At 40.7% G+C, this 27,569-nt stretch overlaps 1 protein-coding gene and 1 long non-coding RNA gene across 3 annotated transcripts in view; one reads left to right on the forward strand and one right to left on the reverse strand.

The window, feature by feature from the left end:
* The window catches only part of LOC144304172 (uncharacterized), a 50,611-nt gene that overhangs the window by 14,220 nt on the left and 8,822 nt on the right, over positions 1–27,569 (reverse strand). The window contains exons 4-5 of one of the 2 annotated variants that reach the window (XR_013371122.1): positions 22,507–22,679; positions 8,406–10,315 (exon numbers count right to left, since the gene is read on the reverse strand). This is a non-coding gene — a long non-coding RNA (uncharacterized LOC144304172). Of the gene's footprint in view, positions 1–8,405; positions 10,316–22,506; positions 22,680–27,569 lie in introns of those variants that run through there. The other variant, XR_013371123.1, reaches the window with a different exon arrangement.
* Positions 22,715–26,096, forward strand: LOC144303909 (uncharacterized). Its single transcript, XM_077882321.1, has 5 exons — positions 22,715–22,757; positions 22,851–23,228; positions 23,764–23,857; positions 24,916–24,998; positions 25,838–26,096. The coding sequence occupies exons 1-5, from the start codon at positions 22,715–22,717 to the stop codon at positions 25,969–25,971; spliced, it is 732 nt and encodes a 243-aa protein (XP_077738447.1). The 3' UTR covers positions 25,972–26,096.

Genomic DNA, 27,569 nt, shown 5'->3' on the forward strand with positions numbered 1-27,569 from the left:
TTTAAATAATACACTGGACCAAATGGATTTCACAGATATTTACAGAACTTTACATCCAAACACAACCGAATACATATTCTTCTCAAGTGCACATGGAACTTTCTCCAGAATAGACCACATACTGGGTCACAAATCAGGTCTTAACAGATACCAAAAGATTGGGATTCTCTCTTGCATATTTTCAGACCATAATGCTTTGAAACTGGAACTCATCACAAGAAGAAATTTGGAAGAAACTCAAACACATGGGGGCATCCTGCTAAAAGATGAAAGGTCAACCAGGAAATTGGAGAAGAATTAAAAAGATTCATGGAAACTAATGAGAATGAAGATACAGCCATTCAAAACCTTGTGAATACAGCAAAATCAGTCCTGAGAGGGAAATACATCGCAATACAAGCATTCCTCAAAAAACTGGAAAAAAAAAACCTGAAATACATAAGCAAACTTTGCATCTAAAGGAACTGGAGAAAGAACAGCAAATAAAACCTACACCCAGCAGAAGAAGAATGCTAACAAAGATCCAAGCAGAACTCAATGAAGTAGAGACCAGAAGAACTGTGGAACAGATCAACAAAACGAAGAGTTGGTTCTTTGAAAGAATTAATAAGATAGATAAACCATTAGCCAGCCTTATTAAAAACAAAAGAGAAAAGACTCTAATTAATAAAGTCACAAATGAAAAAGGAGAGATCCCCACCGATACCAAGGAAATACAAACAATTTTAAAAACATATTATGAGCAGCTATACACCATTGAATTAGGCAATCTAGAAGAAATGGATGCATTTCTGGAAAACCACAAACTACCAAAACTGGAACACGAAGAAATAGAAAACCTGAATAGGCCAATAACCAAGGAGGAAATTGAAGCATTCATCAAAACCTTCCAAGACACAAAAGTCCAGGGCCAGATGACTTCCCAGGGGAATTCCATCAAACCTTTAAAGAAGAAAAAATACCTATTCTACTAAAGCTGTTCCGAAAGACAGAAAGGGATGGAATACTTCCAAACTCATTCTATGAGACCTGCATCACCTGAATTCCAAAACCAGACAAAGATCCCACCAAAGAGGAGAATTATAGACCAAAATCCCTGATGAACACAGATGCAAAAATTCTCACCAAGATACTAGCCAATAGGATCCAACAGTACATTAAGAAGATTATTCACCATGACCAAGTGGGATTTATCCCTGGGATGCAAGGCTGGTTCAACACTCATAAAGCAATCAATGTGATAGATCGTATCAACAAGAGAAAAAACAAGAGCCATATGATCCTCTTAATAGATGCAGAGAAAGCATTTGACAAAAGACAGCATCCATTCCTGATCAAAACTCTTCAGAGTGTAGGGATAGAGGGAACATTCCTCAGCATCTTAAAAGCCATCTATGAAAAGCCCACAGAAAATATCATTCTCAGTGGGGAAACACTGGGAGCCTTTCCCCTAAGATCAGGAACACGACAGGGAAGTCCACTCTCACCACTGCTATTCAACATAGTACTAGAAGTCCTAGCTTCAGCAATCAGAAAACAAAAAGAAATAAAAGGCATTCAAATTGACAAAGAAGAAGTCAAACTCTCCTTCTTTGCAGATGACATGTTACTGTACATAGAAAACCCAAAAGACTCCACCCCAAGATTACTAGAACTCATTCAGCAATTCAGCAGTGTGGCAGGATACAAAATCAATGCCCAGAAATCAGTGACATTTCTATACACTAACAATGAGACTGAAGAAAGAGAAACTAAGGAGTCAATCCCATTTACAATTGCACCCAAAAGCATAAGATACCTAGGAATAAACCTAACCAAAGAGGTAAAGGATCTATACCCTAAAACCTACAGAACATTTCTGAAAGAAATTGAGGAAGATGCAGAGAGATGGAAAAATATTCTGTGCTCATGGATTGGAAGAATTAATATTGTGAAAATTTCAATGCTACCCAGGGCAATTTACACATTTAATGCAATCCCTATCAAAATACCATGAACTTTCTTCAGAGAGTTGGAACAAATCATCTTAAGATTTTTGTGGAATCAGAAAAGACCCTGAATAGCCAGGGGAATGTTAAAAAAGAAAACCAGAGCCGGGGGCATCACAATGCCAGATTTCAGGTTGTACTACAAAGCTGTTATTATCAAGACAGTGTGGTACTGGCACAAAAACAGACACATAGATCAATGGAATAGAATAGAGAATCCAGAAATGGGCCCTCAACTCTATGGTCAACTAATATTCGACAAAGCAGTGAAGAATATCCACTGGAAAAAGGACAGTCTCTTCAATAAATGGTGCTGGGAAAATGGAGAGCCATGTGCAGAAGAATGATACTGGACCATTACACAAAGAAAAACTCAAAATGTATGAAAGATCTAAATGTGAGACAAGAATCCATCAAAATCCTAGAGGAGAACACAGCCAACACCCTTTTTGAACTTGGCCACAGCAACTTCTTGCATGTTCTCCTATGAAGGCAAAGGGAAACAAAAGCAAAAACGAACTATTGGAACTTAATCAAGGTAAAAAGCTTCTGCACAGCAAACAAAGCAGTCAGCAAAACTAAAAGACAACCTACAAAATGGGAGATATTTGCAAATGACGTATCAGATAAAGGGCTGGTATCCAAGATCTATAAAGAACTTATGAAACTCAACACCAAAGAAACAAACAATCCAATCATGAAATGGGCAAAAGACATGAAGAGAAATCTCACAGAGGAAGACATAGACATGGCCAACATGCACATGAGAAAATGCTCCACATCACTGGCCATCAGGGAAATACAAATCAAAACCACAATGAGATCCCACCTCACACTAGTGAGAATGGGGAAAATTAACAAGACAGGAAACAACAAATATTGGAGAGGGTGTGGAGAAAGGGAAACTCCTGCGCTGTTGGTGGGAATGTGAACTGGTACAGCCACTCTGAAAACTGTGTGGAGGTTCCTCAAAGAGTTAAAAATAGACCTGCCCTACGGCCCAGCAATTGCACTGCTGGGGATTTACCCCAAAGATACAGATGCAGTGAAACACCGGGACACCTGCACCCCAATGTTTCTAGCAGCAATGTCCACAATAGCCAAACTGTGGAAGGAGCCTCGGTGTCCATCGACAGTTGAATGGATAAAGATGTGGTCTGTGTATACAATGGAATATTACTCAGCCATTAGAAAAGACAAATACCTACCATTTACTTCAACGTGGATGGAACTGTAGGGTTATGCTGAGTGAAATAAGTCAATTGGAAAAGGACAAACATTATATGGTTTCATTCATTTGGGAAATATAAAAATCAGTGAAAGGGAATAAAGGGAAAGGAGAGAAAATGAGTGAAAATATCAGTGAGGGTGACAAAACATGAGAAACACCTAATTCTGGGAAATGAACAAGGGGTAGTGGAAGGGGAGGTGGGTGGGGGGATGGGGTGACTGGGTGACGGGTACTGAGGGGGGCATTTGACGGGATGAGCACTGGGTGTTATACGATATGTTGGCAAATTGAACTCCAATAAAAAAAAATTTTAAATAAGTAAATAATAAGAGGAAAAAATATAGAATTTACCAGTCTTACCTGTAGTTCCATGGGAAAGAAAGTTATTATTACATATTAGCATTTCAGGGACCTCAGGGAGCCCCATTTAGGAATATTTCCATGGAGCGTCCTCTAGCATAACTCTATCTACTTTTCTGATTGAAAGACCATGTTCTCAAGCTTTCCTGAGAAAACTTTCCTATCAGTTTTCACTTGTAAATAAGAAGAGGTTTATCCCCTAATCCCAATGGCTGACAGTGAGACCCTAGGACAGGCAATTTTAATAACTGTTCTTTTTCTTTATAAAAAAAAAAATCTATTCATGAGAGACACAGCAAGAAAGGCAGAGACACAGAAAGAGGGAGAAGCAGGCTCTCGAGGAGGAGCCTGATGTGGGACTCAATCCTCCATCCCGGGATCTCACCCCGAGCGGAAGGCAGATGCTCAACTGCTAAGCCACCCAGGCATCCCATTAATAACTGGGTTTTTAAAAGATTTTATTTATTTATTTATTCATTAGAAACAGAAAGAGAGAGAGAGGCAGAGACACAGGCAGAGGGAGAAGCAGGATCCATGTAGGGAGCCCGATGTGGGAATCGATCTGGGGACTCCAGGATCATGCCCTGAGCCGAAGCAGATGCTTAACCCATTAATAACTGTTCTAATGCAGGTTCTGTTATTTTGTCCTAGAGCTCCCTCATTCCTGATCTTATCTTTTTCTTGTAGAGCTCATAGCATCCGCTTCCTCAGTATTGTTTCTCCTCCCACCTTCTGTTAATGTCCTTTACATCTCTTCATAATTATATCTTGGATCTCAGACTAAATCTGGAGAGAGTTTCCTGATCCTGCATTCCCTATGCCCTAAAATCATCATTGCTGCTGCCACAGAGAATTGCTAGGCTGAATGTTAGATGGAAGAATATTTCAACAATCTAAACAAGAAATGAAGACCTGGACTGAGTCATGGCAGTGGAAATGAGAGGTTCACATTGGTGAGGCATTTCAGAGTTATGATCAAAATAATTTGGTGCCTAACTGGGGGGTAATAGAAAGGGGAAAAGCTATTAAGCAGAAATAGAAATCAAATACTTCTTCTAGTTATTAGTTACTGCTTGAAAGGAAAGGGTGTCAGGTGGGTGTGTTTGTGTGTGTGTGTGTGTGTGTGTGTGTGTGTTATCATGGGAAGCCATCAAAACAGCTAAGGAGAACCAAGGGAAAATTCTTATGTTAAGACTGTTTTTGACCCATAAAAATGGCAATTTCATTTGATTCAACCTAAAAAAGTTAAACCTAGAAAAAGTCATTTTCATTGCTGACCATTTTATTGGCATGTTCACAACTTTCTATTTCCAATTTCTTCTAGGTTTTATGTACACAGAAAAATACTCAGTGGTAAGTAGTACAAGCCTCCTTAGGCCTTTAAACTACTAGTAAATCTACAGATGTTTTCTTTTTAATAATAATAATAATAGATAAGTGCACTTCCATGAAGATTATATCATATTATCCTCACACTAATATCCCCAGGGAAGATATTATCCTCATTGTACATATGGAAACAGGCTCAAAGAGGTTAAACAGCTTGTCTGATGACAAATGGAAAGTAATGACCTCTAAGGATTCTGGCTGCTAGTCTGCCGTTCTTTCCACTTTGTGTGGATTGCCTATCTATGAAACAGAAAGGAGGAGATTAGGTGTGCCTCTCATCAGCTATGTCTAAATCATCAGAAATAAGCCAACAAAACAAAACAAGGTCAGCTTTTACTCTCTAAATTGTGATCATTTTACATGGGCTTGAATGCATGAGGCAGCTTAAAAGTTATTAAAATTATCACTGTAGCCCTTTTTAAAAAATAATTATATCTTCAGGCCTCCTCTCACATTATATCCTATAGAGCTTTGCTGTTGAGAAGACCATGAAACAGCCTTACAGTAAAAAAAAAAAAAACACTTTTCCTGTTCTGTTCTTCTGCCCAAATTTGCCTTTCCTGGTGTTAGCTGCTGACTGTCTAGAGAACATGCCCAGTGCATTTTCTTTGTTTCACAGAAGAAGCCTAAAGAAGACTTTGGATTTTAATTTGAAAAATAAATAAATGCCCTTGAAAAAGGATGGATGTATTCCCGTAGGCCTCTTTCATTAATATGAGCTTCATGAAATGCAGAGTTCAATCATGGGATTCAAGGTTAGAGGCAGAGGACCACACAAACTTGGAGACGCCTTAAAAAATTAGAGAGGAAAATGTGGTTTATTAGTTATACTAGTTACAGAATGAACAGCATATTGTATGTGCTGTGTTAGAGGTATGTTATGAATAACAAAAGCCCTGGAGCATTTACATATTTGTTTTCAGCAATCCCGGCAGTTGGATTTCACCATTCTATGCCTCTTTGCCAGAATCACTAAACACTGGTACATATGGCATCTGAAGTACCATATGCCATAGAAAATGTTAGCTGATGCCTATACTTCTATATTATATTTCTATTTCAGATTTTTGCAGTTTGAACAAAGAATAGTAGAAAAAACAAAATATTGGACAAGCAGTAAACAGTAAAGTGAAAAAAATGCCTTCAGAGAAAGCAAATAAAGGAAATGAATCTACCATGAGTTAACATGACTATATGGTAATGAATCAGATATGGGAAGTAATTGTTTTGCATGAATAAATTTAGATAGCTTTTCATTCTATTATTTTGGAGCTAAAGGCTGCAACATGAATACTGAGAGCTGACATATTTTTCTTATCTTATTCTTTCTGACATTTCTTGCTAAAATCATAGTCTCCATTTGATTGAAGTTAATTAACATGAAGGCTATAGTCAGTGACATCTAAAAGCTAGGTTAAAACAGAAAATTCAAATATCGGGCATTATTTTGCAATATTTATTTAGATTTTTGACTGAGATTTTTAGCTAGCATCTAGGTTTTTTTGTTTTTGTTCTTAGACACGGAAAGACTCTAAAGTTAAAGTTAACATAATTGAATACTTAGCTCCCTCAAAACAGAGAAACAAACAAAACCTCATGGTCAACTGTGATATTGGGATTTATAAAAAATATACACATTTGATCATTCAGATGACCAAAATATATTTCTCATATATATTTGGTCTTCATCCATAGTTCCTGGCTCACAGTTCCCAAAACCCCTAGAATTTCTCAGCTGTAAGAGCAATGGGAACATCTTTTATTATATTTGTTCTTTTAGCCTCAGTTCCTGAATTTGCTTCAGAGCCACAAAGCTGAAACTGGTGTCTTGTTATTCATACAAACCCCTTTTCCACCACAATTTATGGTAATGAAAGTGACTCGCAGAAATCACCTCAGGATGGGGACTGTTTCTAGGGGAACCAACCATGACTAGAGGGTTGAAACTTTCAATTCCATCCCCTAATTTCTGGGGAGGTAGAGGCTGAATCAATCACCAACAGCTAATGAGTTAATCAATCATTCCCACATAACAAAGCTTCATAAAAACCCAAGAAAGGAATTCAGAGAGCTTCCAGGTTGGGGAACCAGAATGCTTCCACATGCCACCATTGACAGTCCCCAAGCTCCACAAGGACAGAAGCTCCTTTGCTCAAGAAGACTCATCTATTTATCTCTTTATCTGAGTGTTGATTCATATGCTTTAATATCTTTTGTAATAAATTAGTAATCTAGTATGTAAAATATTTCTCTGACTTCTATTAACTGTTTTAGAAATTAATGAAAATTGAGGAAGGGGCTGTGGGAACCTCTGACTTAGAGTCAGTTCAGAAGTAAAGGTAACAACCTTGGCTTGCACTTCGCATCTGAAGTAGAAGGCATTTTGTGGGACAAAGCCCTTTACCAATGGAATCTGATAGTATCTATCTCCAAGTAGGTAGTGTAAGAATTAAGCTGAATTCTCAGACATCCTGCTGGTGTAGGCTTCCCATAACAATTACTTGTTATGGGAAGCCTACACACACACATACACACACACACACAGAGGAATTGGGTCCAGGAACCTGAAAGACCAATATTTTACCAATAAGAAAAACATCAAAATAACTGACTAGCTCTAATATGTAATAGGTAAGTGATAGACCACTGGGAATGATTTGGTGAATATATTAATCCCAGGAGAAAACTGCTTATTCACAATTTTTCAAAGACAGCTTATTCTTTTTAGTATTACCAAAAAACCTCCACAAAATTCTTAGCCTGAATTTGGTGTGGAATAGACACATCATTCAAAACTGTGGAAACCTCTAGGGGTTAGGCTACCTGACTCAGTGACTGAATGAGTAAGCCTACTAGAGTAAGGTATGAGAGGGGAGAAAAACAAAACAACAATGTAAAGCATAAAAGTTGTAATATTTTGACTTAAAAATTATCTAATAATTTTAATAATTTCTAATAATTTAAAAGCAGAGTTGTGTAGTATATTAGAGTTTTCTGGATAAACAGGATGAATACAGAACTAAAACCAAAATAGATAGATATATTTGTTATAAGAAATTGGCTCATGTGATTACAGAAGCTGAGAAGTCTCACAATCTGCCGTTTGCAAGCTGGAGACCCAGGAGAGCCAGTGGTGTGATTTCAGCCGTAGTCTGAAGGCAAAAGAATCAGAGAAGCCAATGATATAAATTCTAATCCAAGGGCAGGAGAAGATGGATATCCCAGCTGAGCAAGCAGAAAAGAAGAAATCCTTCCTTCCTGGTTTTTTGTTCTGTTCAACCAATTGAAGGCTGCCCATCTGTATGGCAGGAGGCGTCTACTTTACTGAATCTACCTCATCTCATCCAGAAACATCCTCACAGACACACCTCGAAATTGTGTTTAATCTGAGTACCCCATTACCCAAATTGACACATAAAATTAACCATCACAAGTAGTACTTTACAAGTTTAAAAGCACATTTTTATTAATTCTCCTAAAAATAAACAATTGTAAAAAACAAAACAAACAAAATTCTGCAAGTTGGGCATCACTGCTTTCTCATGTAACAGATGAGGAAACAAGCTCAGATTGTTTTCTTGCTCTTATGTCTTAACTATACATTGGAATTACACTTTATTCTAGAAGTAATCCTTCCCCAAATTGGAAGATTGGTAACCAAATACCCTTTCCAGAAGAACTGTATATTGCCCAGTAAGATGCAAAATTATATGAAACATAGAACCTCAAGTTTTTTCCTAAGAGTTTGCTCTGTATGAGGTCTATGAAGAGATCTATGTAAACTTAGGGCTATATTTTTCATGTCCTAGTCATTCCAGAACCAAGAAGCTCAGGCTCCCACACCTACACAAAGAAACCAAATGTACATCAAGACTCTTCTGTAATGCTAGCATGATCCTCCCTTAACAGACCTCCTAATCCTAAAGCCATAGCAAGGTAGGTATATTTGTTTCCTAGGACTTCCATAACAAATTACTATAAACCTGTACCAAAACAACAGATACGAGTTCTTTCACTGTTCTGGAGGCTAGAAGTCCAAATTCAAGGTGTTGCTCTCTCTAAAGTCTCTAAGAGAGGAAACTTCCTGGTCTCTTCCAACTTCTGACAGCTCCAGGCATTCTTTAACTTGTGGCTGCATAACTCCAGTCTCTCCCTCTGTCTTCCCATGCCCTTCTCACAGTCTTGTATCATGTCTCTCTTCTGTGTGTCTCTTATAAGAACACTTGTCATTGGATTTAGAGTCTGTTCAGGTAATGTAGAATGATCTCACCTTAAAATCTTTAACTTAATTACTTCTACAAAACCCTTTTTCCAAATAAGAACACATTCTCAGATTCTAGGGACTAGAATGTGGACATGTATTTTGGAAAGTGGCACTGTTAGACATACTGCAGTATACCCTCTGCCCCCTAAAATTCACATCTGTCTCACATGTAAAATACATTCACTCTATCCCAACAACCTCTTCCAAAGTCTCAATTCCTTACAGCATCAACTCTAAGGCCCAAACCTCATATAATTATCATCAGCTCAAAAGTCCCAAATCTCATTATCTACATCAAGTATGGGTTAGACTCTGAAGATGATCCAACCTGGGACAAAAGTTTTTCTTCTGCGGACATGTAAAACAAGAAAACAAGTTATTGAATTTTAAAATATAATGATGAGATAGGTATAGATATTAGACATAGACAGGGTAGACATTCCCATTTCCAAAGGGAGTCAAGAAGTCACTGGAAGGAATAAAGAGGTCACCAGTCCCGGGTAAGTTTGAAATACATAATGAAAAATTCTGTTAAATTTTAAGACTTGTGAATAATACACTGTGACTTAATGCTCTGCCCACTGAGACTCCATAGGCTTCTGTAAACCTGCAGTGGCTCTACCCTTGGAATCATTATTACTTTTTCTGAAGGGTAGCATATGTTTGCAGTTGTAATTTCCTGCTTGAGTAATTTTGAAAGCCCAACAGCTTTCTCTCATTATGTCCTGTCTCTGTCCCTTTCCATCCAAGTTAGCAGTGTTCCTGCTGATATAACATTCTCAAAAACCATGTGGGTCTCTCATGTATGTCACAGGTGTCTACAGCATTAGATATTTTCTGGATAACCCCATCTCTCCTGTCTTCTACTGAGATGATCGAGTGGATCCATGGGTTGTAATACCCTAACTGTTTAAGCAAGAGTTTATCCAGCCATCTCTAGAACATGCTTCCGTAGTAGCAAATTTCCTAATGTTAGCATCCTTTGAAATCTCGACAGGCCAAGAACTTCAGATATCATCAAGTGCTAGCTCCTTTTTGCTTAGCAGTCTCTTCCTTAATTTATCTCTTTCCTCTTGCATTTTACTAAGGAGAAAGAAAATACCAGGCTGAATCTTACTTTGCTTGAAAATCTCTTCAGCAACATATTCAATTTTATCGTTTACAATTTCTGTTTTCTCCACCACAGCAGAACACAATGCAGCCAAGTTTTATGCCACTATATAACAATTCCTTCAGTTATATATAAAATTCCTTCAGTTTCCAATAATCTGTTCCCCTTTTCCTTCTGAGTCCTTACCAGAATTGCCTTTAGCATCCATATTTCTACCAACAGTCTCCTCAAAGCAATCTAGACTTTTTCTAGTATGTGCTCAGATGTTTTCCAGCCACTGCCCTTTACCCAATTGTTATATACATGAGCCAGAGATGGCCTCCGTATATTGTCTTCTATGTTACTTACTTCTTAACGGGCTGAAACTCATTAGTTCCAAACCCCACTAGAGTCAAACTCAAATTTTTATACAACCAATTGTTTTAAACTTACCCCAAATAAGCAGATTTTTTAGCCATATCAAGCCTGCCTGCTTTGGTATCCCATAAAATTGCTCACAACATGTATTAGCCATAGATAAGACAAACATACTAAACTGTTGCTGCTTTACAGAATTCTCTGACCTAAAGAATCCTGTTGGGATGCTGAGCAACATTACCTCTCCTATCTCCTGGCCCTTAGAAGTTCCCTTACCCTTCTCCCTTTTGAGTGGTAGCCCTCAAAGTGTGGCCTCTGGACCATCTCACACTCAAACCCACCAAAGTGTTGCCCAAATAAAGGCCGTTTGTTTATTAAGTCCAAGTTATTTTTCTCTTTTATCACTCATGCTTTTGACATTATGATTGAGAGCTCTTTGCTTAATACCAGTTCATTAGGATGTGCTTCTAAAAGTTTTATAGTTTTTGGCTTTATATTTAGAGCTGATCTATTTTGTATTAATATTGGTATAAAGTGTGAAATTTAGTTGTTTTCTTTTGGAGGTCTTTTTTGGATATGAATTATCCAATCATCCAACATTACTTGTCAAAAAATCTGTTCTTTCTCTAACTTTTGTACTTTTGCCAAAAATCAAATGGTTGTGTTTGTATGGATCTATTTCTGTATTTTCTATCCTGTTCCATTGATCTACTTGTCTGTTTTTTTTTAAGACTTATTTATTTATTCGAGAGAGAGAGAATGAGAGAGAGAGAGAGAGAAACAGAGGCAGAGACATAAGCAGAGGGAGAAGCAGGCTCTTTGCAGAGAGCCCAATGCGAGACTCTATCCCAGATCCCCGGGATCACGACCTGAACCAAAGGCAGCCGCCCAACTGCTGAGCCACCCAGGCGTCCCTGCTTGTCTGTTCTTTTGCCAAGATGACACTCCCTTGATTACTGTAGTTTCATAGTAAGTCTTGAATTCAGGTACTGTAAATTCTCTAAATTTATTCTTCTTTTTCAAAATTGGTTTGGCTGCTCTATTTCCTTTGTCTTTCTATAAATATTTTACAAAATGTCTACAAAATATCCTTATGTAACTTTAATCATCATGTTAGATCTATGTATTAATTTAGGAAAAATTAACAACTTTCCTATATTGAGTATTCCAATTAATAATTAAGGAATATCTACTATTTAAATTTTGATTTCTTTTGTCAGCATTTTGTTTTCAGCATAAAGATACTGCACAGTTCAGTTAGATTTATTTGCAGGTATTTTCCTTTCTGTCCAAAACTTCTTTAATTTTAAAAACTTTGGGTATCTAATTGTTCATTGCAGAACAATTGTTTTGTGTACTTATCTTTTGAAGTTGCATCCAGTGACCTTGCTTAACATATATATTTGTCCTAAAATTTTGAAAACAAATTTCTAGAAATTACTTATGTGGGGAAATAACGTCATCTATAAACAGGGACAGTTTATTTCTTTCTTTCCACACCATACATCTTTAATTTCTTTTTCTTGCCTTATTGAAATGGCTAAGGCTGCCAGAATGATGTTCAATAGTAACAATAAAAGTGGACATTTCTTCCTTTTTCCAATCATAGGAAATATTCAAGTGAAGCTCTTTCTGCTCCTGGATCCTGTCCTTGTGCTTTAATAAAACTACCTTTTTTGCACTGAAAACATCTCAAGAATTCTTTCTTGACTGTTCACTCCTGGACATGATACCACATCAAATTACATCGTTTTGGTGTCCAACCTGCAAATTGAGTCCAGTTAATTCCATTTTTCTTTTTTTTTTTAAGATTTATTTATTTATTTATTCATGAGAAACACAGAGAGAGAGAGGCAGAGACATAGGCAGAGGGAGAAGCAGGCTCCCTGCAGGGAGCCTGTTGCAGGACTCAATCCCAGGACCCTGGGATCATGACTGACCTAAAGACAGATGCTCAATCACTGAGCCACCGAGGTGTCCCAGGAATCCATTTTTCTTTAGTGTCACTTTCATTTTATATATTGCTGGATTCAATTTATTAATATTTTACTAGGGACTTTGTGTCTATGTTCATGAGGGATATTGATCTGTGAAATTTTTTCCTGTATTGCCTTCGTCTCGGTTTCATATCTTAGTCTCACAAAATGAACTGTGATATATTTCCCTCTCTTCTATTTTCTGGAAGAAATTGTGTAGAATTTCTGTTATGTCTTCTTTAAACATTTGATATATTCACCACTTAAGCCATATAAGCATGGAGAGTTCTTTTTCAAAATGATTTTTTTTTGTTTGTTATTATGAATTCAGCTTCTTTAGTAGTTATAGGACCATTCAGGGTATCTATTCCATCTTGGGTGAGTTTTGGTAGTTTATGGTTGTCACAGCACTGGCATTTCATCTAACCTCATGAATTTGTCAAGTTTTTTATAGTATTAGCTTAGTATCCTTTTATTATCCAGAGTCTGTAGTTATATCTCCTTTTCCATGCCTGATATTAGCAATTTGTGTCTTTTCTTTGTCAGTCTTCCTAGAGGTGTCTTATTTTATCAATCTTTTGAAAGAACCATCTTGTGTTTTCATTGATTATATTTTGTTTCTTTTTAAAGTTTCTTTTATTTCTATTCTTATCTTATTTTCTTCTACTTCTTTTGACTTTATTTTCCCTTTTCTAGTTTAAAATGGAAGCTTAGGCTATTGATTTGAGATCATTCTTCTTTTTTAATATAAACATCTAATGTTATATATTTCCATCTAAGTACTGCCTAAGCTATATTCCACAAATTCTGATATTTTTTTCCTTCATTTCAAAATATTTTATAATTTCTCTTAAAATTTCTTATTTGATGCATAAAGTGTCTAGATATGTATTTGAATTCTAAGCGTCTGGAAATTTTCCTATTAACTTTCTGATGTCTGTTTCTTGCTTACTATCTTTCTGATATATCTGATTTTTGCTTGGTATGGTCAGAGAACATACTTAAGATTTTTCTGATTACTTTATATTTGCTAACTTTGTTTTATGTTCCAGGATATGATGTATTTGGGCAAGTGTATATGTGCATGTGGAAAGAAATATTTCTACTGTTGTTTGGTCAAGTGTTCCATAAGTTAAAAATTAAATCCAGCTGTTTGATGGTGATGTTCCATTATTCTACAACTTTGTTGATTTTCTTTCTACTCATTCTACTATTACTATGAGAGGAATTTTTAGGTCTCCAATATAATTGTGTAACTGCCTATTTGTCCTTTCACTTCTATCAGTTTTGTTTTCTGTAACATAAAGCATTGTTATCAGGTGCACAGATTTAAGATTATTATGAATTATCGATAACGTGTCCCTTTTTTCACTATGATAAGTGATAATTTTTATCCCTGGTACTTTTTTAGCTAAGAAATCTATGTAAGCTATTCATATAGCCACTATAGCTTTCTATTGATTGTTTTCAGGCATTATTTATCTTTTTACTTTTAATCTATATATATATATATCATTATATTTAAAATGACTGTTTTTGTAAGAGCATAAATTTGGTTTATGGTTTGTTTTTTCTTAATCCATTCTAACCATCTCTGTATTTTCTACTGATGTGTTTTTTTTTAAGATTTATTTATTTATTTATGAGAGAGAGAGAGAGGCAGACACATAGGCAGAGAGAGAAACAGGCTCTTCAAAGGGAGCCCGATGTGGGACTGGATCCCCGGACCCAGGATCACGTCCTGAGCCGAAAGCAGACACTCAACCACTGAGCCACCCAGGCATCCCTCTACTGATGTGTTTAGACCATTTGCAGTTAATGTAGTTAGTGATATATTTAAATTTAGGTCTAAAATTTATATTTAAATATATTTAAATTTAGGTCTAAATTTTATATTTAAATATATTTAAATTTAGGTCTAAAATTTAAATTTTATTATTCCTTTTTTGTTCATTTATCTGACTTTTGTTCCTCTATTTTCCCTTTCCTGACTTATTTTCAGTTATGTAAACATTTTGACTATTCAATTTATCCATTATGTTTTTCACTATATTTCTACTTAACTTTTTAGCAACTGCTCTAAGGATTATAAGATAGTCATTTTTTCACAGCCTACTTAGGATGCATATTTCATCAGTTCAAGCAGAATGTAGATATATTACCACAAGTGTCTCTTTACTCTCTCCTACAGTGAAAACCCCATCAGGAAACGTTCCACACTTTCAGTGTGTTGAGTTGTGGTTTCCCCCCACCCACTTCCCCTTCTGCAACCCTTCGCTTGTTTCCCAGAGTTAGGAGTCTCTTATAGTTTGTCTTCTTCTCTAATTTTTCCCCACTCAGTTTTCTCCCTTCCCTTATGGTCCTTTTCACTATTTTTTATATTCCAAATATGAGTGAAACCGTAAGATAATTGTCTTTCTCCAATTGAGTTATTTTACTCAGCATAATGCCCTCTAGTTCCATCCACGTTGAAGTAAATGGTGGGTATTGGTCCTTTCTGATGCCTGAGTAATATTCTATTGTATATATAGACCACATCTTCTTTATCCATTCATCTATTGAATGACATTGTGGTTCCTTCCACAGTTTGGCTATTGTGGACATTGCTGCTATGAATACTGGGGTGCAGGTGTCCTATTGTTTCACTGCATCTGTATCTTTGGGGTAAATACCCAGTAGTGCAATTGCTGGGTCAAAGGGAAGCTCTATTTTTAACTTCTTGAGGAACTCCCACACTGTTTTTCAGAGTAGCTGCACCAGTTTGCATTCCAACCAACAGTATAAGAGGGTTCCACCTTCGCCACAACCTCGCCATTTCCTGCCTTGTTAATTTCAGCCATTCTCATCCATGTAAAGTGGTATCTCATTGTGGTTTTGATTTGTATTTCCCTGATGACAAGTGATGTGGAGCACTTTTTTCATGTGTTTGTTGGCCATGTGTATGTCTTCTTTGGAGAAATGTCTGTTCATGTCTTCTGCCCATTTGAGGACTGGATTGTTTGCTTCTTGGATGTTGAGTTTGGTAAGTTCTTTATAGATCTTGGATACTAGCCCTTTATAAGATATCTGGTCATTTTTATAGGCATTTTCAGTGCCTGCTTTTTATCAAGTATATAGGTCATACTTTCCTGTTCTTTTTCATGCCTTGGAATTTTTTTTATTGGGAACTAAACAGCTTACACACTACATTGTGGCAATTCTGGGATTAGTTCCCTGACTCAAGTTTGTTATTGTTATCCCTCCCACATACACACACACACAATATTAGGTCTCTAATGCTCTGTGATCAGGAAGCACATCCTGAAATCACTCTGGGATGACAATGGTGCTAGCTAGTAAGATTCTCTACCACCCTTTCCTGACCACACTCAGGTATTGAAGTCTAATGGCAAGAAAAGCAAAAATGAACAAGGGGAACTATATGAAACGAAAAATCTTCTGCACAACAAAGAAAACAAATAAAAAATTAAAAAGGTAAAAAAAAAAATTAAAAAGGTATCTTATGGAATGGGAGAAAATATTTGCAAACCATTTATCTGATATGTGATCAATAATCAAAAAAAAAGTAACTCCTACAACTGAATAGCAACAAAATAAATAATCTGATTTTAAAATGAAGAAAACACCTAAGTAGACAGGTACACAAAAGATGCTAAAAAACAAACACATGAAAAGATGCTCAATATCATTAATCATCAGAAGAATGCAAATCAAAATCACAATGAGATATCACCTCTCACCTGTTAGGATGGCCATTATGCAAAAAGAAGAGATAACAAGTGCTGACAAGGATGTGAAGAAAAGGCAACACTTGCATGTTGTTGGTAGGAATATAAATTGGTATAGCCATTATGGCAGATAGTATAGAGGTACCTCAAAAAATTAAAAATAGAACTATCATAACATCCAGCAATCTCACTTCTAGGTGTATATCCAAAGGAAACAAAATCAGTATCTTGAAAGATAATATGCACTCCCATGTTCACTGCAGTACTGCTCACAATAGCCACGATATGGAAATAGCTAGAGTCTGTCAGTGGATGAACTGATAAAAACATTTGGTACCAGACACACACACAAAACCAGAATATTATTCAGCCATAAACAGAAGGAAATCCTACCACTTTGGTACAATATACCTGGAGGATATTACACTAAGTGAAATAAACCAAAATAGGAAGACATATACTGTATAATTTCACTTAGATCATTTAAAAATACACCAAGACACCTGGCTGGCTTAGTCAGTGGAGCACATGACTTTTGATCTCTGAATTTTGAGTTGAAGCCCCACATTGGGTATAGAAATTACTTAAAAATTAAATCTTTAAAAAAATAAGAAATAGGGGTGCCTAGGTGACTTAGATAGTTAAGCATCTGACTTTGACTCAGGTTATGATCTCAAGGTCCTGGGATTGAGCCCATATTGGGCTCCCTGCTCAGTGGGGAGTCTGCTTGCCCCTCTCCTTTTGTCCCTCCCCCTGCTCACACATGTTCTCTTTCTCTCTCCTAAATAAATAAATAAATAAATAAATAAATAAATAAATAAATATTAAAGAAATGAAAAAGGCCAAACTCATAGAGACAGAAGGGGCTGGGGGGGGGGGGGAGAGAGGAAGTGCAAATAGGGAATTGTTCGTCAAAGATACCAACTTACAGTTATAAAATGATTAACTTTTGAAGATCTAATGCACATTATGGTGACTACAGTTAATAATACTGTATCATATACTTGAAATTTGCAAAGAGTAGGTCTTAAGTATTCTCACCAATAAAAGGTAAGCTTAAGAGGTAATAGATGCATTAATAACTTGATTATGATAATCATTTCACAATGTATATGCATATCAAATCATTCCCATATGTGCTATAAATATATACAATTTCATTTGTCAATTTTAATTCAATAAAGCTGGAAAAAAAAGAAAAATGAACAGTTCCCAGGAGCAGAATTTCTCCACAAACTAATCCAATCATATTGTGGCTCCTTGGAAAGAATTGTTTCTGAGATCAGTGTTTGAACTCTTATTCTGCAGTTAATTCATACAAACTAGCTGACTTACAGTCTAGGCTATACTAAATCCCCTTTCCAATTGCCTTTTATCACAACCTACATGTTTGTTTGTTTTAAGTAATCTCTCTGCCTAACCTGTGGCTCGAACTCACAACCCTAAGATCAGGAGTAACATGCTCTACCAACTGAGCCAGCCAGGCACCCTACAACCTCTACTGTTCTTGTTCTTCGAAAGTAATTCTTAGGTTTAAACTTCCCCACTCTGTTGCAAATGAAATCTTTTTTTTTTTTTTTTCAGAAAGAGATTAGTAGCTATCTGCTTTAAGACCTGGTTTTCCCCTTCTACCCACAGTCAAAATTTCTGAGCCAGGGCTTTGGGGGTAGGAACAATGACAAGCTTCTGAGTGAAACCTCTACCCTAGGAGATGAGTGCTTGTGGGGGTGGAAGGGGCAGCAGCCAGCAGTCCTCTCAGCTTCTTCTCCTGGTACAGAATCTTTCCCTCAAGGACTGAGGGAAGGGCTCTCAGGATCCAGGGATTCCCAATGTGCCATACCCAAAGTAGAACCTCTATTCCACAAGTAAGGGTTAGTCTTAAGGAAGAAGCTCTGAATCTCCTAACCACACTCACCTGAGACCTAACCTCAGCAACAAGTAGCTAGGGGCAGGATTAGAAAAGCAGAACTCTTGCTCCCATTGCAAAGAAAATCCTCCAGTAAGGACCTGGAGGATAAAGGGAGCCCTATGTTCTTGGTTGCAACAGTCTGAGTGAGTCAATGCCCAGTGAGTTAGGAAGAGGTAGGAAGAAAGTGGTCTTGGCTCAAATACCACAGACTTTCATCCATTTTACCAAATTTTCATAAATTTTCTTGCTTAGACCTTTCTTAATTTGCTGTTTGCCTTCAGGGCTATTTCCAGAGGCTTTAAATGACCATCTTTTGCAAATATATAATTTTCACTAATTTCCCGGGGGGGGGCGATTCAGGAGAGCTCCCCATGCTATCATGACAGAAGTTGATCAATTTCCATTAGCTGTATTGTTTAGTTGTACATAATATGTCCAGAAGTATTCATCCTTGCTTGTCACTAATTTTTCTAGAGTTAACTTGCTTCTCTCCTTTAAAATGGTGACTTCTAAATCTATACCAGTACACTCAATTTCTTAAACTCTTAGTTTCTAGAAATTCCAAAATGAAGCTTTTATGTTAATATCTAGAGTGAACACTCAAAACTGATTCTAGTTATAAAATTTATCTAAAATGAGGAAAGAAACGTGTTCCTCCACTACCGTCCTCTTTCATCATTTTATCTATGGTTTAGTTCAGGTTTAGGAGGAAAAGATAGGGATGGCAAAGTTAGAAAGAGGAAAAGTTACTTCAATATGAAGTCCACATAGACTCTCAACTCAAGAGAAGACGTTAGTAGGACTTTCTGTTGCTGTGGGGTTGATTTGTTATGAGGTAGTCACCTTTTGCAGAAGCTTTGCTGGCTTCCTTGAAAATAACAGTAAGCAAATGACTAACCAGACCTAGCAAGACTGATCTTGACACAGGAAGCCACAAAATGATGAGAGATCTGGGGATACCCAAAGGAAGTTAATAGAGCGTACTCTCAAATTCTCCCAGGTCTTGGCTTGCAAAGCCTGCCAGGACCTCTGGAAATCTCTCATGAGTGCTAGTTGGACCCTTTCAGCCAAAGAACTCTGAGAGATGATTCTTAAAAACTTGGTTGCTTAAGTTTACAAAGCCTGCTAAGTTTTTGCTTTCAGTTGGAAATGTGAATTAAAAATATATTTGCAGAGAGGATTCTCAGAGCATTTTATTTATGAATAATAATAGTTGTGTGCTATTCTCCATTTGTCTCCTTGAGATCTATTCTCCATCCTTCTATGCCCAGCTTTGTGTCCTCAGAAGCTGACCCATGCAGAATTGACCATTCACCATGTTCCAACATGTTACCACCTAGTTTCCAATTGGGTTTGGCCAATGCTAGATGTCAACATGAAACTGGAAGGTTTGAAAAGAGAGATTGGTATTCTTCCCTGTCTCCTCCTTGCTATACTACTGCTTCTCTGGCATTAGCTGTGTCTCTATGATTCTCACTTGGCCCCTCCAAGGTTCTAGTTCTTACTTAGCTCTAGAAACACTAATTTCTCTCATGAGACCTTCTCGATAAACTGTTTCTGTGTGCTTCATCATCTCATTTATTCCCATAACCATGACCACATCTTTGTAAATAGTCTCTTCATTAGGACTTCATTCAATTTCCTTCTGGGTCCTTAATAATTACTATCTTTTAAAATCTATGTGTGACATTATTTCTAAACCTCACCATAACCCTGTAAGACTTTATTAACATTATTACACACTTACAGGTAAGGACACATGATTTAGATGGGTAAAATGCCCAAAGTCACACATCTAGTAAACCACAGAGTTAGGATTAAAGCTCTAGTCCTAAAAACAATAAATAAATAAAAAACAAATAAAACTCTAGTCCTAACAAAAGCCATTTTCCTTATTTCATTTAAATTTGTAAACAGGGGCACCTGGGTAGTACAGTCAGTTGAAGCATCCTACTCTTGGGTTCAGCGGGGGTCTGATCTAAGGATCCTGAGATGGAGCCCTGCATTGGGTTCTATGCTCAGTGCAAAGTCGACTTGAGTTTCTCTCTCCCTCACCCTTGGCACTTCCCCTCAACTTGTGTGCATTCACACACTCTCTCTCAAATACATAAATACATCTTTAAATAAATAAATAAATAATTGTATACACATTCTATTTTTTCCAAAGACTTTATTTAAATATAAATCATATTTTATGTCAGCTATTTTATTATGACTATATTGATTAAGCTTGAGTCCTTATTCTGAAATAGAATTTGATGAAATTCACAAATTGCTAAATTCAAGTACAGCATCCCTAACTGATCAGTTTTAATGACTATAGTGAGAACAAGAGACTCTTATTTAAAACAATGATAAAACTTGATAATCTGCTCTTGCCTGGTGCTAACATTAAGTCTTCTTTGCCTTCAATTCTTTGGCTAACAGTCTGGGCTACAACTCAATAACCATTCTCAGTTCCCTTATCCCTATCTTTTTCCTCCTTCAAGGCTAGTTCCCCCAGACTCCTTCGTGGGTATCTGTGGCCACATGACCCAGGTGTGGCTAATGAAAAATGGACTTTTTCCTTTACTGATAAAAGGAAATAACTTTTTTTTTTTTTTTTTTTTTTTGCCCCGTCCCCTTCTTCATGCTTATTACAATGGTGTGATGTCTGGAATTATGGCAGTCATCCTGTGACCATGAACCAGTATAAGAATGCCCAAAATATTTTATAATATGTACTTATACTAAAAACAGTATTATAATTTTGTACAAGTACATATTCAATAAATAACTGGCAGACTTAACATAAAAATTTCATTCTGCAAACCCTCAAACCTCTGAATTTTCTTGTTGCTTAAATATGTTGGATGGATAAAAAGAATATTTATAAAATATATGCATTATATAATGAAAAACAATGCACTAACCAGCTAGGTAATCGCCACCCAGCCTAAGGAAAAGGACAACCTCAGAGGCAAGCTTTATTCTAGATTTTATGTTTATCCATCTTTTGCCGTTTTAATAATCCTCTTTGCTTTCTTTTGTTCATCTTTATCCCTTTTGAAAGGCTAGGAATCAAGACCTTTAGCTTTTTTTTTGTCTCCAACCATGCTGCTATTGTATGAAACACTTTAGTCCCAACACACTTTATCATTTTAGAATTCAGGAGACAGCTTGACAGTTTCCTTTCCTTCTCAAATTACAAGGCAAAGAGAATGGTGCAACATTAAAATCAGCAGTTTTAAAAGTTCTCTTAAATTGGTAATAAAGACTTGAGGAGGACCACAGTTCACCTTTTTGGAGCTGGTTATATAAACAGAGGTACACACAGGATGTGGAGGGGGTCTTACAGTTAGAGCTGGGGAGATTGGTGTTTGTATGTAGAGAACAAACTTGAACTTTGGGGTTTCCAAGGGGGTTCCCTGCCCCTGTCTCAGCTCAGACCTAGGCAGGCAGACCCCTGCCCAAGCCTCCCTCCTGATATCCTGCATATGCTTTCTTGCTAAATGACTCTTTGCACCGTTATCTCCTCACGGGATACATCTGTTGGGTGCCTTGCATCCTCAGCTCTGCTTTCATCTCTTCATATCGCAACACATTGTTTCCCCGCAGTCCTGGTGCCAGGGTGGAAGGGAGCCATCCCGCCCGGCCGCTGGCAGCAAATGAATGATTGGCAGCGGGTATCTCTGTCAGGGCTTTGGCATGCTGCAGAGTAGGAGCCCTGTGCTAATGAATGCCATCTACACCTACCAGATGTGCCACTGGGTGACATGCCAGATCTTTTACATAATGCCATTCTGCCGGACACCAGGCAGCTGGGGGAGGGGAATATATTTTAATGCCTTGGGGTGGAAGTGGGTCTGTTTTTTGTTTTGTTTTGTTTTGTTTTTTAATTCAGATCTCCCGCCACCGCCCATACACCCAATCAGCTTCCCTTACAGTGGGCCGAGGGCCTCTCTGGAGAGCTTGAGCTCCCTGAACAGATAGATCCCTTGGCTCTCTTCCATATTCACACCTTTTTCCTTCCTTGAGTTTGGTCCACTCTTCCATTCGAACTCAGGGAAAGGGATCTCTCTTTTTTTTTTTTTTTTTTTTAAGCTCAAGATATAAAAACACTGGCAGGAGGATCTGAAATGAAAGGAGGGGTGGGAAGAAACCACACTTCCTACCCCCCCACCGCACCCCCACCCCGTTCTCTCCTTCCCTACCCTAAAGGTGCAAGAGCTTTCTTCACTCCATCCTCTTCCTCTTCCACTGTCCACTGGAAACTAGAGTGTGTTCATCCCCAAGAGTGATATCCTGTCAGTGCCCGTCCCACGTTCTGGCTGGGTAGTCAGTGTGTGGGCGTCCCCAAATCCACGCCGCTGGAGAGGACCGGCTCCTGAAGTGAAACGTGCAAAGTGGGAGGAAAGGGAAATGAGGAAACCGCTTCTCACCGAAAGCGGGCGAGCGCTCGGGTGTTGGGCCCCCGCCCCGCCCCGCCCCCGCACCCGCACCCCCGCCCCGCCCCCACCCCGCCCCCCTGCCCGGCTCGCCGCACTCCCATCCCCAGGGGCGACGAAGGGGTTGCCCGGTAGGCCCCTGCGGGTCGGAGCTGCCCCCGGAACTGCGGGCTCGCCTGGGGCAGGCCCCTGCCGCTGCTCGGCGAGAGCCACACCCCCGACCCTCCGCCACACACACTCCCGCCCGCAGACCCCCGTCCTTTGCCCCTTTGCAAAGGCCGAGCCTCACCCCGCCCGCCGCCGAGGCTCCAGATGGCTGCTCCTCGCGTGGGGCTCGGGGCCCCCAGACGCCGCCCAGAGCAGCCGGCGGCCTCGCCCTCCCTCCCCCCAGCTGCTGCGGCCGCGACGGGCACCGAGCGCCGTGCACGAGGGCAGGCTCCGGGCGGGGCGGCCGCGGGGCGCGCGGGGGCCGAGCCCCGCAGGCCCAGGTGAGGCAGCCGAGTCGGGGTGCGGAACGGGGGGCGAGCCTGACCGCCCTCACAGCGCCCCGCCCCCTCTGACCCCGACCTTCCTCCCCGCGCCGCAGGCCGAGCGCCGGCTGCACCCGAGCACCCGAGCGAGGCCGGCGGGGAGCGGCCGCGCAGCCGCCAGGAGGGGGCGCCCAGCTGCCCTGAGCCGGGGCCGGGAGGCGCTGGGAGGCGCTGGGAGGCGCTGGGAGGCGCTGGGAGGCGGGCTCTGCCCAGAGGCTGTGCGGGCCGGAAGGGCGCCCCCTCCTGCCACAGAGCGGTAATGCGCCCGCCGGGCCCCGCTTCCCGCGCTCCCCTCCCCCGCCCTCCTCTCCTCTCCTCTCCTATTTGCTTCTTTTTTCTCGCCGGCCTCCCTACTCGCCGTGTCCCTCCTAACCTTCTGGAACTTTCCACACCTTCCCCGCCCCCTCCCTGGCTCGGGAACGGGTTGTCCGCCCACTGGGGCGTGGTGGGAGGGGGCGCGCCTCCCACGCCTCAGCTCGGCTCCGCTCCACAGACGGACGCTTCTCCGAGTGCCCGCGTAGACGGCCTGAGACCCGCGGGCTGTGGCCTTTCCCGTACAGGCCGGGCGGGCGCCCCCTGACGTGCCGGTGAGTGACGCGTTCGGGGCAGCGCTTGCCCCCCAAGCCGTCGGGAGTTAACGCCTCTTGGAGGACGCCTGTGTGAAATTCGGACGCTTGGTCCTGGGCTCCTTTCATCCACCCAAAAGCCAGGCCACTCGAGGGCATCGTCCCCTCACACACATCCCCACACGCCAGAAGCCTCGCTCCCGGGAGGTTCCCACTTTCTCCTCCAAAGCAGTTTTGCGGGGGGAGGGGGAGGGGGCGGGGGGGCGCGTCTGAGGTTCTGTCTAATCCCCCGCGTCCCGGCGCGTGCCCGCAGACCCTCTGCACGCCCCTGCCCTGCCCTGCCCTGCCCTGCCCTGCCCTGCGGGCCTCGGGCATCAGACCCCCCAGAGCGCGCCCCGTAAGCTCCGCGCACAAATCCCCTCGGAAACATTAATCACAACCAGCAGTGAATGCGAAATGTGTGCCCGTGCCGGGTCTGCTGTTTAATCCCGACTGTAATTCTGGAAAGCGGCATCGGAAAGGGGTTTTATTAATCCCCTCCACGAACAAATACAATCTCTGACCTACTAGACTTGTCTTCCTGAAATTTCACGAAGAGTCGGTCTCACTAGAGGAAGGCCCAAAGGTCAGAAAGCTGTGAGAAACTTGAGGGGCATCGATGCAGTGATGTGGTGCGCTTGAGCCAAAAGGCGCACGGGCCGGGGAGTGGAATCCCTGGTCGGGGGTCCTGAAATTCTCCAGGACGAGGAGGTGGGTGAGGGCCGGTGAGGGCGAGTCAGCTGAGTGGCAGGCACCTGAGGAGGCTGGGAGAGGGAACCCAGTTCTCCTCCTTCCACAGGCTTGCACCCCAAGTGACCTAATCTGGCGGCTGCCTCCTCACGAAGGCGCTAGGGCTGGCGGACGGGCTACGCAGAGGTCAGGGTTTGACACTCCCCCCTCCCCAGGCCTGTTCCTCACACTTGAGATTTCACCATCATATTCAATTAATCATATTTCCCTTCTCCCATTTTGTTCAAACCTATCTTCCAGTCCTTCATAATCATAATTTGCACCATTGCCTTTTATCTGTGATTAATTAGGAAATCGAAAAAGATGGTGAAGGGTCGGGCCAATAAATTAGCCTCAGGGATGGAGATGCAGACAGACGGATGGGGTTGTATGGGTGAGTACTGCCAACGGAGCCTGGTGGGGGCTGCCTCCAGCTGGGCAGGAAAGGGTTGAGAAAAGGCGCTGGGTGTCGGCTGAGTGGAGCGTCTGCTCTGAAATAACCCCAGTGGGTGCAAGCAAAGACTTCTCACCGTACTAAGTGGAGAGTCCCCTGTGATTTTTAGCTTTTCTGTTTGAGTGCAGGAAAAAAAAAAAAAAAAAACAAGAGAGAGAGCAAGAGAGAGGAAAGGATTTGGGTGGGGTGAGAGTAGGACTCCTATTTCTGTCAAAGAGGCCTCCCTCCTGGCAGATGAACAGACTTAAAGCTGGGTGTTTTTAGGCTGGGGTCTATTTCTTCCCGAGATTGATACGTTAGATTTACTTTCTAGATTTACTTTCGGATCCTTTCCTTCCCTCTCCACTTGCCTACTCGTCTGAGGGAGAGTGAGAGGAAGGGAAGAAGATAGGGAGGGGGAGAGAGAAAGAAAAAGATTTGGAGATTCTATTATTATGATCATATCATAACTCCCTGGCCAAAGAGAAATGCTTGTACCACGGAGTCCCTCCCTGCTCTGGCAGAGGCGCAGGACGGTTTAGTATTCTTTTCTCCCTCCATGAAATCGATCACGCTTCCCAGACAGCTGAAGTAGGGCACTTTGCCACTCTTCACAGCTTCGCCCCAGCCTCTTTAGCTTTCAATTGAAAACCAATTAAAGGTTTCTATAAATCTGTTAGCTCCCCTTTTATCTGGGGACCCCTGATGCATGCGATACTGCCCTTTAGATGCCTCTTCCGTGTTTTGTTTTACAATTGTTGTATCAATATAATGCGGCCTTTCTTCTCCTGTCTCTATAGATACAGATACACAAGGAAAACCAAAGCTATTCAGTCTCCTCATTTGTCCAGCAGCCTCACAGTGGTGCCCTTTCTCTGCTGCTGCTTTCCCTGCTTCGGGAGCAGCAGTTATGGTAGAAGCAGATGGCTACTGATTGGGGGAGCTTTGTGGCTCTAATACTGAATACTTTATGGAAAAGGACTTTATCATGCTTCGCTGGGCAGAGGAACAAGGGGGTGAGATTTATGGCCAGGAAAAATAAATCTTTTCCAAGTTGTGGCTCCTTCTCACCAGTTGTCTCTTTTGCTGGTGGTGGGGGGGGGGTGGCGGGGAGGTGGAACTACTGAAGAATTGGTTTTATTTTATTCTCTTTTCTACTAATAGCACTTTTTTAGTCAGAGTCTGAGGGGAGAGCAGACTAAGAGCTAGAAGTTTATGGCATAACTTGGGTGACCATTGCTGCATGAGCATTCTCTGCTCCGTTAGTGTGTGTGTGTGGGGGGGGAGTAAAATAGAAGGGTATAGTCTTGAACGTTGTCTGGGGCCAGTTTTCCCGGATGTCCTGTTAGTTCCTGGGTAAAACATCATCCTCCATTATCCTATTATCTATAGAGAACAAAAAGGAATGTAAGTGCTCCCATCCGAAAAATCAGAGAAGGTCACTGGTATTGAAGAAGTGGGGCCCTGATGAGGCATATGGTGATGTAGGTATGCTCCTCTACTCTGAAAGAGTCTGAGCTGCAAGGATGATTAGGGGATGTCTGTGAATGTCAGTTTTTGGACTCCTAATAGAATTTTCAAGCTTATAAGATTATACAGACTCCCAACACTGCACTGAAGGTTTAATTCACCCCAAGATAATTGACCCTTACATCTTTTTTCTTCCCTTCACCAGAGTTTTACTTCTCAAGAGTCAGATATGCCCTATATCTGTTGCAGGAATGCATCCCTCCTGCATATGCAGAAGTCTGCACCCCCTTGCCCCTTCTATTCCCAAAACCTGTCCCCTAGAGCAGTGCCACCCCCTCTTCCATCTCCCCCTTTACAGCTTCCCCTCCTAGGGGCCATAACTAAAGACACAGAAATGCTCCCAACATGCCTACTGGCAGCCAGGCACAGAGACATGGAAGCCAGTTCCAATCCTGGTTCTCCCATTCCACTTCAGACAGACTCCCTGTCTCCTTAATATTTGGAATGACATTTTCTAGTCAAGAAACTTTTGTTCAGAATCTTTCATGCTGTATGCTCCTTTTTCCTGCCTTTCCTATTCTTTTTCCTTTACCTTGTCCCTAGAAACTGAAGCGGAAAGGCTAGAAGGAAAGGCATGCAGCATCCAGAAGTGTCCTCTAACTTTCTGCCACAAGCTAGTTCTTCCCAATTCTGCAGGCACTATCACCCCCACGTAGCCACACACACCTTTGTGCGTTGTTTCTCTTTCAAGAGGAGAAAAAGTGGAGCAGGAAAACCTAGACTTAGAGCTGACATTTACCTAGGTTTCAAAGTGGCAGACATTGAGATACCTTAAATAATTAACTGTTTGGGCTCCTATAGTGTGTTAGACTGAAAGCTCTTCCAGGCTTACTGCATATAATTATGACCCTTTGAGTCGAACATTATTCCCTAGTTCACCGATCCCTTACTTCACAGGAAACGGAAGCACAGAGAGGCCAGCTAACCCAAGCAAGTAGTCCAGCTGGCATCTGAACCCAGGGTGGTTCTCACAATACCCGTAGCCACGGGGTCACTGAGATA

Source organism: Canis aureus, chromosome 33 (genome assembly GCF_053574225.1).
Source record: "Canis aureus isolate CA01 chromosome 33, VMU_Caureus_v.1.0, whole genome shotgun sequence".
Classification (NCBI taxonomy): Eukaryota; Metazoa; Chordata; class Mammalia; order Carnivora; family Canidae; genus Canis; species Canis aureus.